Here is a 12,219-nt window from a genome sequence, read left to right on the forward strand (position 1 = left end):
GTCTGGAGCAGAAAGCTGATAGAAGCAGGGAGACAAAGAAAGACAGAGATAGGGAGAAGCAGGGAGAAGGAAAGGGAAGGGAGAGGGAGAGAGAGAGAGAGAGAGAGAGAGAGAGAGAGAGAGAGAGAGAGAAAGAAAGAGAGAGAGAAAGAGAAATAGAAAGAGAGAGACAGACAGACAGACAGACAGACAGACAGACAGACAGACAGAGGAGAGAACCTCTCCCAAACAAGCCCAAACAGATTACCAACCCGTGGACAAATATTCAAATGTCACTTTGGAAGAACATCTCATTAAGTACACAAGAATACTTAAGCTATACTATCAATAATTTGTGTTGCTATGAAAACTGTAATGATAAATATGGAATAATAAACTACATATTTGTCACAAATATGTGCCAAGAAAATATTTTAGGATTTGACAAATTATTCCTGATACTAGTCCATTCCTAGTGAAACCCTTTTTCATCTTATGCAGCTAGAGAATAAAAGCCTTTGTTCTTTTTACCTAAAACAAGCATGAAAACACATTTAATTCTTCATTCCTATCACCTATGTCCTTCAATGTAGAGAGTCATTTGATCACTTTCTGGGCCTTCCTCAAATCCTAATTACCTAGTGATTTATTTTGTCTTCCTCCCCCGCTTTGAACAGCACACCTCCCCTCTTTTTATTAATCATTCTATTCGTTTACATCTCAAATGATATCCTACTTCCTGGTTACCACTCCACAGCCCTCCCCCCATCCCACAACTCCCCCCCCCTTTTTGCATCTATGAGGGTGCTCCCCACCCACCTATCCACCTTCTCCTGCCCCACCCCTCCAGCATTCCCCTAAACTGGGACATTAATCCTCCACAGGATCAAGGGTCTCCCCTCCCATTGATAGCAGACAAAGCCATTCTCTACTACCTATGTCTCTGGAACCATGGATCCCTCCCTGTACACTCATTGGTTGACGGTCTAGACTCTGGGAACACTGGCTAGTCTTCCCAGCTGATGTTGTTCTTCTTATGGGGTTGTAACACCCTCAGCTCCTCCACTCCTCCTGCCAGCTCCTCTACCAGGGTTCCTGAGTTCAGGCTAATGGCTAGCTCCAAGCATCCGCATCTGCTATTGGTCAGTTGCTGGCTTAAGCACTCTTCAAAGCTCATTGATTCTAACCCATCCTTGCTGTCCAGACTACTCTCTCTTTTGGAATATTCTAGAAGGCCTGAAAGCTCCAATATAGCACTCTATTAAGTTATCTTAATCATGTTGTTTACACCCTTCAAAGGAAAAGTAACTAATACTGTTTGGATGCAACTAACCCATGTCCTTCAAATTGGCCAATGATAATCAGTGCTGTAGCCAAACCTCTCAATAATTGGTCACTTACACAACTCCTTTCTATAATATGCAATGATACTCAAGAACTAAATCACTCATCTTCATCCTGTGATAACTCTGTCTTTTTTCTGTGATAATACTTACAGCATAACTTTTCTATAGCTCTTTCCTATAGTTTCTGCTGCCAACGCAGCTTCCTGAAATAGGTTCTATCTTTTCTGTGATTACCAGTCTTTCTTCAGATCATTTCTATATAGCTTTCTAGGGCCATCCAATCATCAGGTGCACAGAATTTTTCTTCTTCAGCCACTAGATTTTATACTAGCTATTTTTCATCGGCACTACTGCAAGGACTTTTCTGATCATTTATCAGCTGTTGAGATCATCTACAGATAAAAGTCTCTTCAGATCATCAGTGGTGAACATTATATGACATTTTATACACTTAACTCTAGCAAGGTGTTTAGCGTGCAGTAGGAACTCATCTATTATGCAGTGCACACAATCCGCATCTATAGTGCCTCATAAAAATTAGCTAATGACACTAATAATTTACAACTATTCTTTTGAATTAGGTATGTTTATTTGAATAGAGGGGTTAATAAAAGGGATATAAATATAGACATCTGTTCAGAAAAGGGCTTGCAATAGGAAGAATAAAAATAAAGACATTTCAGTGCTCCTTAATTTTTCAACGTGCCATAACCACTTTTGTATTTAGGGAATTCTTCCTGTAGAGAAAGCTATTACAATGAATTTCTGAGGCTTCAATGCTCTCTTACGTGGTGGGTCAGAAGCTAAGGTATCTAAAACAGATGAACATCACAGTTCATCACTTGTTCCAATCATGACAACTTCTGGTTGGAAGGTCAGTTACTAATAGATATTAATATATTAGGTTCATAAATCTCATTCATAAAGATTTGAGATTTGATCTGGATTTGATCTCTCAGCACAATGACAGGAAAGACAAAAGCTTCATAAAAAAGTTTCTCAAAATGATGACTTGATATAGAGATGCACATATATATTCCTAAGAATTGATTATTAAAGTTACTAGTTTGTGGTAAGGTAATGGCATAAGGCCAACTGCAAGGATATCATTCACTTTGACTCCTATATTTAATAACTTTTATGGGTTTCATAGAGTACAAATGATTATTTGGAAGTGTGCTACACCTTGTGCCTCCTTAGGAGCACAGCCAATTTTCCTTAAACATTCTATTTCAAATTGTAAATACGAAATAATGGTGGTTCTGTGACAAGTATTATCAAACTGGTTGATAAATTCAGACATATTTCATACTCAGAGCTTTGATTTCTTAATATGCAGTATATAAAGAGTAATAATGATCAATTTGAACAGTTATGAAGATAAATGAGTTAATGTTTATAATCATGGAAAGAGTATTAGCTCTTACCGTTTTCTATTCTTGCTCTCTCTGTCTCTCTCTGTCTCTCTCTGTCTCTGTCTCTGTCTCTGTCTCTCTCTCTCTGCATGTATGTGTGTGTGTCTGTGTGTGTTTATATGTAGCTCATTGTAAGATGATTTTTATAACATGTTTAGTACTCTAGAATATGAACCCAACACTGAAAAAATATCAGTTTCATAATGTGACCAAAAATATCTCTATCATCCCACATATATATCATTACCTGAATATTTAAGGAAATTTAATTTCTGTTCTATTATTCATATTGTGGGATTTTCCTTCTAAGTAATACAAAGAAGATGATATTATCTGGCCAAAAGTGTCAGATAATGTAAAAAATACAAAGACATGAGGAGTCAAGGGGAACTAATTTCATAGAATCCCCAAATTTGAGTTTGTTTTTATTTGCTTCCCATAGTGTTATTTTCCCCCTTCCAAGGAAACACAAAGACTTCATGTCTGTTCTGCTTTAGTCATTTGCAGACATCTCTCCACATAGCTCATCTTTCCCATTGATATCATTGAGGAATTCTTTTACTACTTGAGAAAGTTTTAATATTCAGCAGTTTAAGGAAACCCATGGTCAGCTTTAGAATTGTAGTCTCTGCTGAGCTTTCAAGGTGTCAAGACCCTAAAATAATATGAACAGCCAGAGTACTAAATCTTTCATTATTTCCAGTTTCCCCTTGAGCATACTGACTTTGCAATAAAGAAGCTGTCATTTACAGTCTTCTTTATTGCAAGGTGGCTAATAGCTACAGGGTGAAAAATAAGGAACTGTGTCAAGTTACCCTCACTGCCATTATGATTCATGTGTAATCACTGCACATTTGCATCTCCTCTTTGCACATACAGGTACTTCATAGATTGGAAGAGTGATGGGGAGAGCTACTTTACAATAGATGGAACGGAAGGAACCATCGCCACTAATGAATTACTAGACAGAGAGAACACGGCACAGTATAATTTCTCCATAATTGCAAGTAAAGTTAGTAAGTATGGCATGGGCAGAATCAATGTTATATCGAAGTTCTGTGGATTTAAGACTCGTAAACGAGTCCCTACTGGGGTGTTTTTTATTTTTGGAATGACAGCTGAGTATTCTCCCGGGGAAATGCAGAAACCTGTTCCTTTTCCTAATAGCGTAAGTCCAGAGAGATTGTGACAGCTGCCAAAGAGCCCTGTTTGCAAGATTGCATGAAAATCTGGAGACGAGTTTCAGTGTGTGACCTCACCCTACTCTACTCAATACTCAAATTTACGGAAGTGTCAATTTCTCTTCCACAAATATTCCTTGTATCTATATCATTGAGAGTAATGTGAGTTAGGAAGGAAGAGAAATAAGTAGATGAAATCACTTATTATAAAATATTTTATGAGTTTTGTGGAAGTGTTTTATAAATTGTCATTTCCCCTTCCCCTCCTATTTCATGAGACAATGGTAATTGAGCAAGAGTACTTGAAGAGAAAAGTTTTAAGGGTTATTTTTGAGTGCACTGCTTATAATATATAGATTATTTGGAATTCTTTGTGTTTACTTGTGTAGAAGATAATTATCTAGGCTTACAGTGAAAATAGAACTTGTTTGAAAAGGTACTAAGATGTTGCATATATATTGCCATTTAAATGCAAGAATATTTAACACTTAGCTGTTGGCATTAGTGTATTCATGAGAGGCACTTGGTCCCTATCGTCATTTGAGTGTTAGGGAAATCCATTTGGAATATCTTCTATTTCTTAGGAAAAAAAAAGTGAGTCAAAAGAATTCTCCATATCTCAAATATATCACCAACTAATTTTATTATTAGAAGCCTCCTCTAATTCTTGAATGTAAATTGTGATGTTTTATGTTAATTGGCAGTTAGATAGCATTCATTATCACCAAACAGGTAAATCTCAAGCCAGGCCTTGAAAGGATTATGTAACATATGTTAGGTTCTTGAAATATTTGAGTCTGTGATGGATTATCTACATTATCTAGGTCTGTTGATTCTGGAAGATACACTCTGAAAAAACATCAGCATCCCATGGAGTTGAATGCTATATTGAAAGGAGAAATGCAGCTGAGCATGAACACACTTTGATCTGACTGTTAATACAGTATGACCAGCTGCTTCACGTTTCTGCTAACACAACTTCTATGCAGTGATTGTCTGTGTTCTAGAAGCGTAGGCCAAAACAAGCCTTCCCTCCTCACTTGCTTTAGTTAGGGTATTTTATTAAGAGTATAGAAAACTAAAAGGACTGGAAAGTTGAGATCTAGAAATGGAACCGTTGCTGAAATATTGGTTGTGATGTCTTTGCACCTCATTTTCAGGAAGACTGATGAAGGGTTTGGACTGAGGACAAAAGGGCTTTAATGCTACAAGCTGAGTTAAATGGGTAAATATGGTGGGATCTGAAGACAAATGAAAAAGAATCACAAACAGTGACTCAGCTCACAAGGTTTCGTTGTTGAACAAGGGATATATCAGGAAGTATATCATGTGATATTCTGGCAAAAATCTAGCGATATGATACTTCACACTGAGAACTTGTGAAGTCAAGACTGACTATCAAAGGCCTCATATAGTAAATGTGCAAATTTACTCATCTATTCCCCAAAATCAAATTGCAAATTTTAAATCTATAATTCAGATTCAACCTAATATAAATTTATAGTTTATAAGCTGCGGAGAGTACCATATTTCAAAAACAGGATTTGTTGTTGTTGTAATTTATGAAAAAATTATGAATAATGTCTAGTCAAGGACATCTCAAATTAGGAGTAGATACAAATGAGCTGAAGTAAAGATTTAGTGAACTAAATCATGAATATTTGATAAACTTTCGGTTGTTCAGATTTAGTTGTACAATGGAGAAATGTGCGAAGTTTATTAATGATGACAGATGCTAAGGTACAAAGTATTAAAACAATAGGAAATTCTTCTGACAGAATTTTCTGAACTGTATATTTCTGAATGTATAAATGTAAAATATAATAATATTCTCATACAATATAATAAAACATCATACTATATTAGAATAATAAGCAACAGAAGAATGAACTGCTTACTGAAAATACTGTAATAACTATATAAGTCCTGAGCGTCTTATAATCCTTCAATGGTTTTGTCCATGATGTTGAAGTCAGGAGATACTCTGAAATAGTGTGTTGGGTACCTAGTATCACACAGCACACATACAAGAAGCACTTCCAGTGAACTAGATATTAACAAGTTACAGAAAAAGTTATAGAAAAAGGTGTGATATTTCTCCGTACATGGAGTAACAGATACCTGTTTATTATGTTTTTTTTCATACTAGTCCTAGTACCTCTCAATATTATAACCATGTACCTCTCAATATTATCATGTCTGTGTCATATTCCAGAAGGTTTTCTGTTTATTCACTTGGGGGAATTCTGTGCCCCACCTCTGTGTGGAGGTCAGAAGACAGCTTTAAGGAGTTAATTCATTTATTCTACCACATAAGCATCCTTGGGAATAAATGGGGGCCATTAGCCTTAGCAGAAAGAAACTTTAACCACTATGTCACCTTACAGGAACATCTTAGGATTATTACTATAATACCAGATATTGAATGCACTGAAGTCAATACAAATCAGTATTTCTAAATGTGCTTTTCAGATATACACATGTTAACTAAGTGCTCTGAACTATATTAATGTCCAATAAAATTTAAGCACAATGCTAGCTGTTCCCCTTGCACTTATGATGAGTACAAATTTGGAAAAAAAAAAACAAGTAGAAATCAACCACCGCGACTATCCATATTGATTCAAATTTTAGTGAGTAATGAATTCTAAATGCTATTATTATTTCAAATGACAAATTAGTATATCTTTGGTTTTATATTTGTATATTTGCACATACACACACACACACACACACACAACCCAAATAACTCTTTTTCTCTTATATTTCATGGATATTTGATTCTGACTTTGTAGATGTGGGTAGCTTATCTATCATTTTTTAATTTTATTTTTTCATCAAGTAGTTATATGGAAACATTTTTGTATTCTCAAAGAAAGATATGTTTGATTTATAATAGAAATATCAGCATTTAAGTAGCTGTTGTAAGAATAATACTTGAGGAAAGAATAACTTAAGAAGTTTTTACATTATTTCACTAAGAATTGCTACGAATTATTTCTATGGAAATAATAAATCTTTAGCACCACAATAAGCTTCACATTGTTTTGAAAATTGTATCTTCTTATCATTATTACATGCTACAAAATTATGATTAATTGTAAATTTATGTTAAAGTACTTCATATTTTATTTTAAAATTTTAGGTGAATATGAGAAGAATATATTTTAGGTGAATATGAGAAGAAGTAATGCCATGGTGTAAAAATGTGCTCGATCAATCTATGTACTCCACCAATTTTCAAGGAAAACATTAATCCCAGTTTTTTATTAATTACTATCTGGATGTATTTTGCAGTTAAAATTGTGTGATTAATCTTTCACATAAAAATTGTTTTGGATTAATTTATACATTTTGGTGGTATACATGTTTTCTAAAGGCTAAAAGCAGGAAACATTTTTACGTGAGTTTATTATTCTATTGACATCATCTATCATTCCTATTCTGTTTGTACAATGAACTTAACTCCAAGTTATGAAATTCAAACACTAGCTTGACAAAACCACTTTTGTCCATGATAAATCTTACTTTACAGAGTATAAATATTTTGAATTATAATATATATATGTATGCATAAATGGAAATAAATTCAAATGATGTGTATTTCATTGACAACTTTACATTTCTTTTCCAAATCTGCTATTTATTAATATTTATTATTTTGCTAAGAATACAAGATAAAATGAATGATTATTTATGAATCCAGACCTCAGTATATTTAACTTGTCACCACAAGTGTTTTGGAAACAAAGTTAATTTCAAAAAAAAAAAAAATGTAGTCAGATTGCTCTTACAAATGCAAAACCGTAAAAACACCATGCTGAAATTGTTAACATAAGGAGGTCTTCCCAAAGCTACATAACATCTATTAGGTAACTGCAAGAGTATATGGATGAGCAGCACACATATCAAACCCACTGAGATCTCTCAACATCACTGTTCTATTGTTATTATCCATGAATCTATTGTCTGCGCAGTCTCCCTATAGCTATCCAGTGTGGTGGTTTGAATATGAGTAAGTAGCCTTATTAGGAGTTGTGGCCTCATTGAAATAGGTGTGGCCTTGTTGGAGGATGTGTGTCCTTGTGGGAGTGGGCTTTGGAACCCTTGTCTTAGCTGCATGGAAGACATTCTCTTTATCCTACCTTTGGATAAAGATGTAGGACTTCCATCTCCTACTTCAGTACTATGCTTGGCTGCATACTGCTTTGTTTCTTCTTATGATGATAATGGTCTAAACCTCTGAAATTGTAAGACTGCCCCAACTAAATGTTTGCCTTCATAAGAGTTAAGTGGGTCATGGTGTCTCTTCAGAACAATGAAAACCCAAAATAAGATAGAAGTTGATACCAGTGATTGAGGTATTGATGGGATAGGGCTGACCTTGTTTTTGATTGGAGGAGTGTGGATTTGGGAACTTTGGATTTGGGAAGTAATGGAATTCTCTATACGGAGCTTAATTGACAATCCTGGTAGGAATATGGAATACAGTCATGCTGAAGGTGGTTTGACCTCTGGAGGACACTGGTTCCAGAGACTTCAGATGAGAATTTTAGTACATGACCTAGAGACTGTTCTTGTGATATTTTGGTGAAGAATGTGGCTGCTTTTTGCCTTTATCTGAAGAGGCTCCATGAAGATAAACTGACGATAATTCAGATTAATTGTGTTGGCAAAAGAAGTCTCAAAAATAGTCCAGCATGGACTTCATCCTCTGGTTTTCTTTCATTATAAGCATTTTGACCAAGCACTGCAAGCTTATAAAGAAAAATACAAAATGTAACTTTTAACTGTTAAAGGACACTGCAACGTGGAATGGAGCAAAACCTATGTTCAAGGAGATAGTCAGATTAAGGGAGAGGCAGCCTTGGGACAAATTCTCACCCAGCTAAGTTTATTGCTTATGTGTTTACAGTTGAACAAGGAATAGTTATATCTCTAAGTATTACTGTGACCTGCTTATTCTTTTCATTTGGACATAAGGAGATAATGACAGTTCATATATTGTGATGGCTACTTTCAGTTGTCAGCTTGACTCTATCTGAAATGAACCAATACAGAACTTATAAGACCTGGGGAAATGTAACTAAAGAAAGATCTTGGTGGTAAATACCTTTAGTCTCAGCAGATAGAACCAGGTAGATCTCAGAGTTCAAGCTCTGTTTAGAGAGCAACTTTCAGCACAGCCAAGCCTAGGCAATAAAGGATGTAATAAAACAAGGGGTATATTTCCATTACAGTAATCAGTAGAACTTGCCAGGTTTGGCCATGTGGCTCTGACTTTAGAGAGAATACAAGGGACTACAGGGATAATTGATGCTGGATAGCTGGAGCTAAGAAATTAGTGGTGATTAAGAGGAGACCATCATCACTGAGGTAAAGTCTTCTGGTAATTGTTTTCTGAAAGCACAAAGAAACTGTGTACCAGAGATAGTGAGGGTTGTACCTTGTGTTGCAGCTGGACTTCATAAAATTTAGGAATTGCCCAGGTGATTCTTTGAAGGCATGAAGACATCATCAAGAGCAGGTGAGGTTTTACACTGGGCGAGGTCAGGGAAGGCCATCAGTTACAGTTGATGACCCAAGGATCATGCAAAGGAGTTGAGGCTTGGCACCACAGAGAGAGCCTCTGAGAAGCAGAAGTGAAGCCTAGTTGCAGCTGAAGACTCCAGTTCATTGGAGATTCCAGTACTATGGGATGATCACCACAAACTGAAGCAGCAGTGGAGTGAATTTAACCAGAGCTTAGATTGCTACAGAGAGCAGAGCTGGAAAAGCAACTCAAGCCCCATGGAGAAACCCAGAAGACCATATGTGAATTTCAGATTTTGGAACAAGAAGCTGTAAGGTTGAAGTTGCCTTGTATACCCCAAGATGCTAGAGATGCCAGAGTTGTGAAATGCCTGCTGAAGAAAGCTGAAATTGGAACTAGCCCAAGAGAAATATGTGTATTTTAGTCATCAAATCTGAAAGGAGTTAGACATTAGGCTTGGCTCGGAGATGCAGAGTTTGAATATTGAGCAGCTGTCTTTTGGTCTTGCTTTCACCCAGGATTTCCTCTCATTGATGCTGTGAAATGATAATGTATATCCAGGAATGGTAGAGGTATTGGGTCAGCTATTTAAATTTTGATTATAGGCGGTTACAGTTAAATGATTGAAGAAACCTAAGAAGACACTTTAATGCTGTTGAGGATGTTGTTGAGGATGCTATTAAAACATGGGAACTTTGGAAATTGGACTAAATGCATTTTGCACTATGCTATGGCTAGGTATGGCTCCCATAGATTCATGTTTGAACAAGACAATGGGTGCCAGGGGGTGGAATGTAGTAGTTTGAATATGTTTGACCCAGGGTCTGAGTGGCAGTATTAGAAGGTTTAGCCTTGTTGGAGTGGGTGTGGCCTTGTTGGAAGAAGTGGGTCACGGTGGTTGTGTGTTTCAGGACCTTTCTCCTAGCTGCCTGTAGTCCTACAGTCTCTTTCAGCTCCCAAAGGAAGCAGATGTAGAGCTTTTAGCTTTTTCTCCAGTAACACACCTGTCTGCACACTGCCCATTTTCCTGCTATGACTATAATGCATAGAACCTTTGAACCTATAAGCCTATCCCAATTAAATGTTTGACTTTATAAGAGTTGTATTGGTTATGGTGTCTCTTCAGAGCAATAGAAACCCTAATTAAGACATCAAGAAAACAAAACATTAAAGGTAATGTCTCATTCACACACTTTTCATTTTTAGTCAATTTAAATTTTCCGTTAATTTCTTTCTATTCTTTTCTTTTTTTTTTAATATTTCTGTTTTCATTCTCACTGGGGTCAATAGAGATACCACACAAAATAAGAAAGAAAAATCATTAGGAAATACTTATGTTTCAAGGAGAAATCTTGATCTAATATTGCACATTAAGTGAACACAGAAAATGAAAGTAGATGGGATAATTTTAAAAAGTAAAATTTCAGTATTTTAATTATCTTGGGGTAACCTTAGAGAGGATAAATATGACCAAAACATATTGTACAAAAATCCCAAAAACGAATTTAAAAAGTTGAAGAATACAGATGTTTCTGACATATGTAATATTGAAAATATTCACAAATATCTAAATATTATCTACAACCCTGATGAAATATAGAATTTTATTTAACAGATAAAAATAACCATACATATTCAATATTTTAAAGTTGAACGCCAATAATTAAAAAATAATTATTTGAACCTTTTAAAACCCATTTAGTCTAGTTTGAATGAAGGTATTTTTCCAGTTAGCTTTACTGTCAACATGGCAAAATCCTTAATCATTGGGGAAGAGAAAATGTTAACTGAGTGATTACAGAGATTTCATTGTCCTGTATAAGGGCATGCTGTTTGTTAAGTGATGTAGGAGGACCTAGACCACTGTGGGTAGTGTCATCCCTTGGCAGTTGGACCTGGGCTGTGTAACAAAGAGAATTCAGCAGAGCAGGCAAGCCAGTCAGCCAGTAAAGAGCAGTTTTCCTTGGTCTCCTCCACAGTTCCTCCTTCAGTTTTCTGTCCCAACTACTCTCAGTGACTGACTGCTTCCGGGACAAGTGACAAAAAAACGTTTCCCCCTTCAAATTGCTGTAGGCCATGATGCTGAACTCAGCAACTAAGGCAAAGTAGAACACTTTATGTGATTGTTTTGATTAGCATATCTTATCCCAGCAATAAAAATTAAGCTAGAATGTGAATAATTGAGCAAAAGAAGAAAAAAAAACTCAAGATATCCATTGATAAAATGCCATAAATCATTATTAGTAGCTAACAGTTCTACATGATTTTCTCTTTATTATAATTAAAAATACTTAGAAGCAAGATTTCTCATTTGTAGATAAAATTAATCATTCTTTCTAGCCCATAAAAAAAAGATACACAATCCCGATATTTTGATTACAAGCCATAAGCCTAGATTGGGCAGGTTTAGAGCTGTTCTAACTTATTTCCCAACCATAAATCACCTTGTTACTTGCTGTTTCTTCCTGGCCATGTGCTCATGGTCCATCTCCTATCATGGCCCCTCATTTAACTCTTTGTCCTTGCACCTCTTCCTCCCCCCCTCTCTCCCTGCCATCTTCTCACTCTCTCCATAAGCTCCACCTTTCTCCCTCTATTGTCTAATCACAGGCTCTAGTCCTTCACTGACCAGTTAAATTGAAGAGAAAAGTTTACATAGCATCACTAGGTGTACCTCTGTAGCATCCTGGCAACCAGATCTTGAGAAGTAGTAATTTGAATTAGTATACAAACAGTGTCAGAGCAACCCACAACAAAAATGACCA

The 12,219-nt window shown here is 36.0% G+C and overlaps 1 protein-coding gene across 3 annotated transcripts in view; it reads left to right on the forward strand.

Moving 5' to 3' along the window:
- The window catches only part of Cdh12 (cadherin 12), a 1,034,353-nt gene that overhangs the window by 993,769 nt on the left and 28,365 nt on the right, over nucleotides 1-12,219 (forward strand). For all 3 annotated transcript variants that reach the window (XM_029543948.1, XM_021208389.2, XM_029543949.1), the window contains one exon: nucleotides 3,620-3,756. In XM_029543948.1, coding sequence (XP_029399808.1) covers nucleotides 3,620-3,756 — 137 coding nt within the window. The remainder of the gene's footprint in view (nucleotides 1-3,619; nucleotides 3,757-12,219) is intronic.

This window comes from Mus pahari, chromosome 11, assembly GCF_900095145.1.
Source record: "Mus pahari chromosome 11, PAHARI_EIJ_v1.1, whole genome shotgun sequence".
NCBI classification, from domain to species: domain Eukaryota; kingdom Metazoa; phylum Chordata; class Mammalia; order Rodentia; family Muridae; genus Mus; species Mus pahari.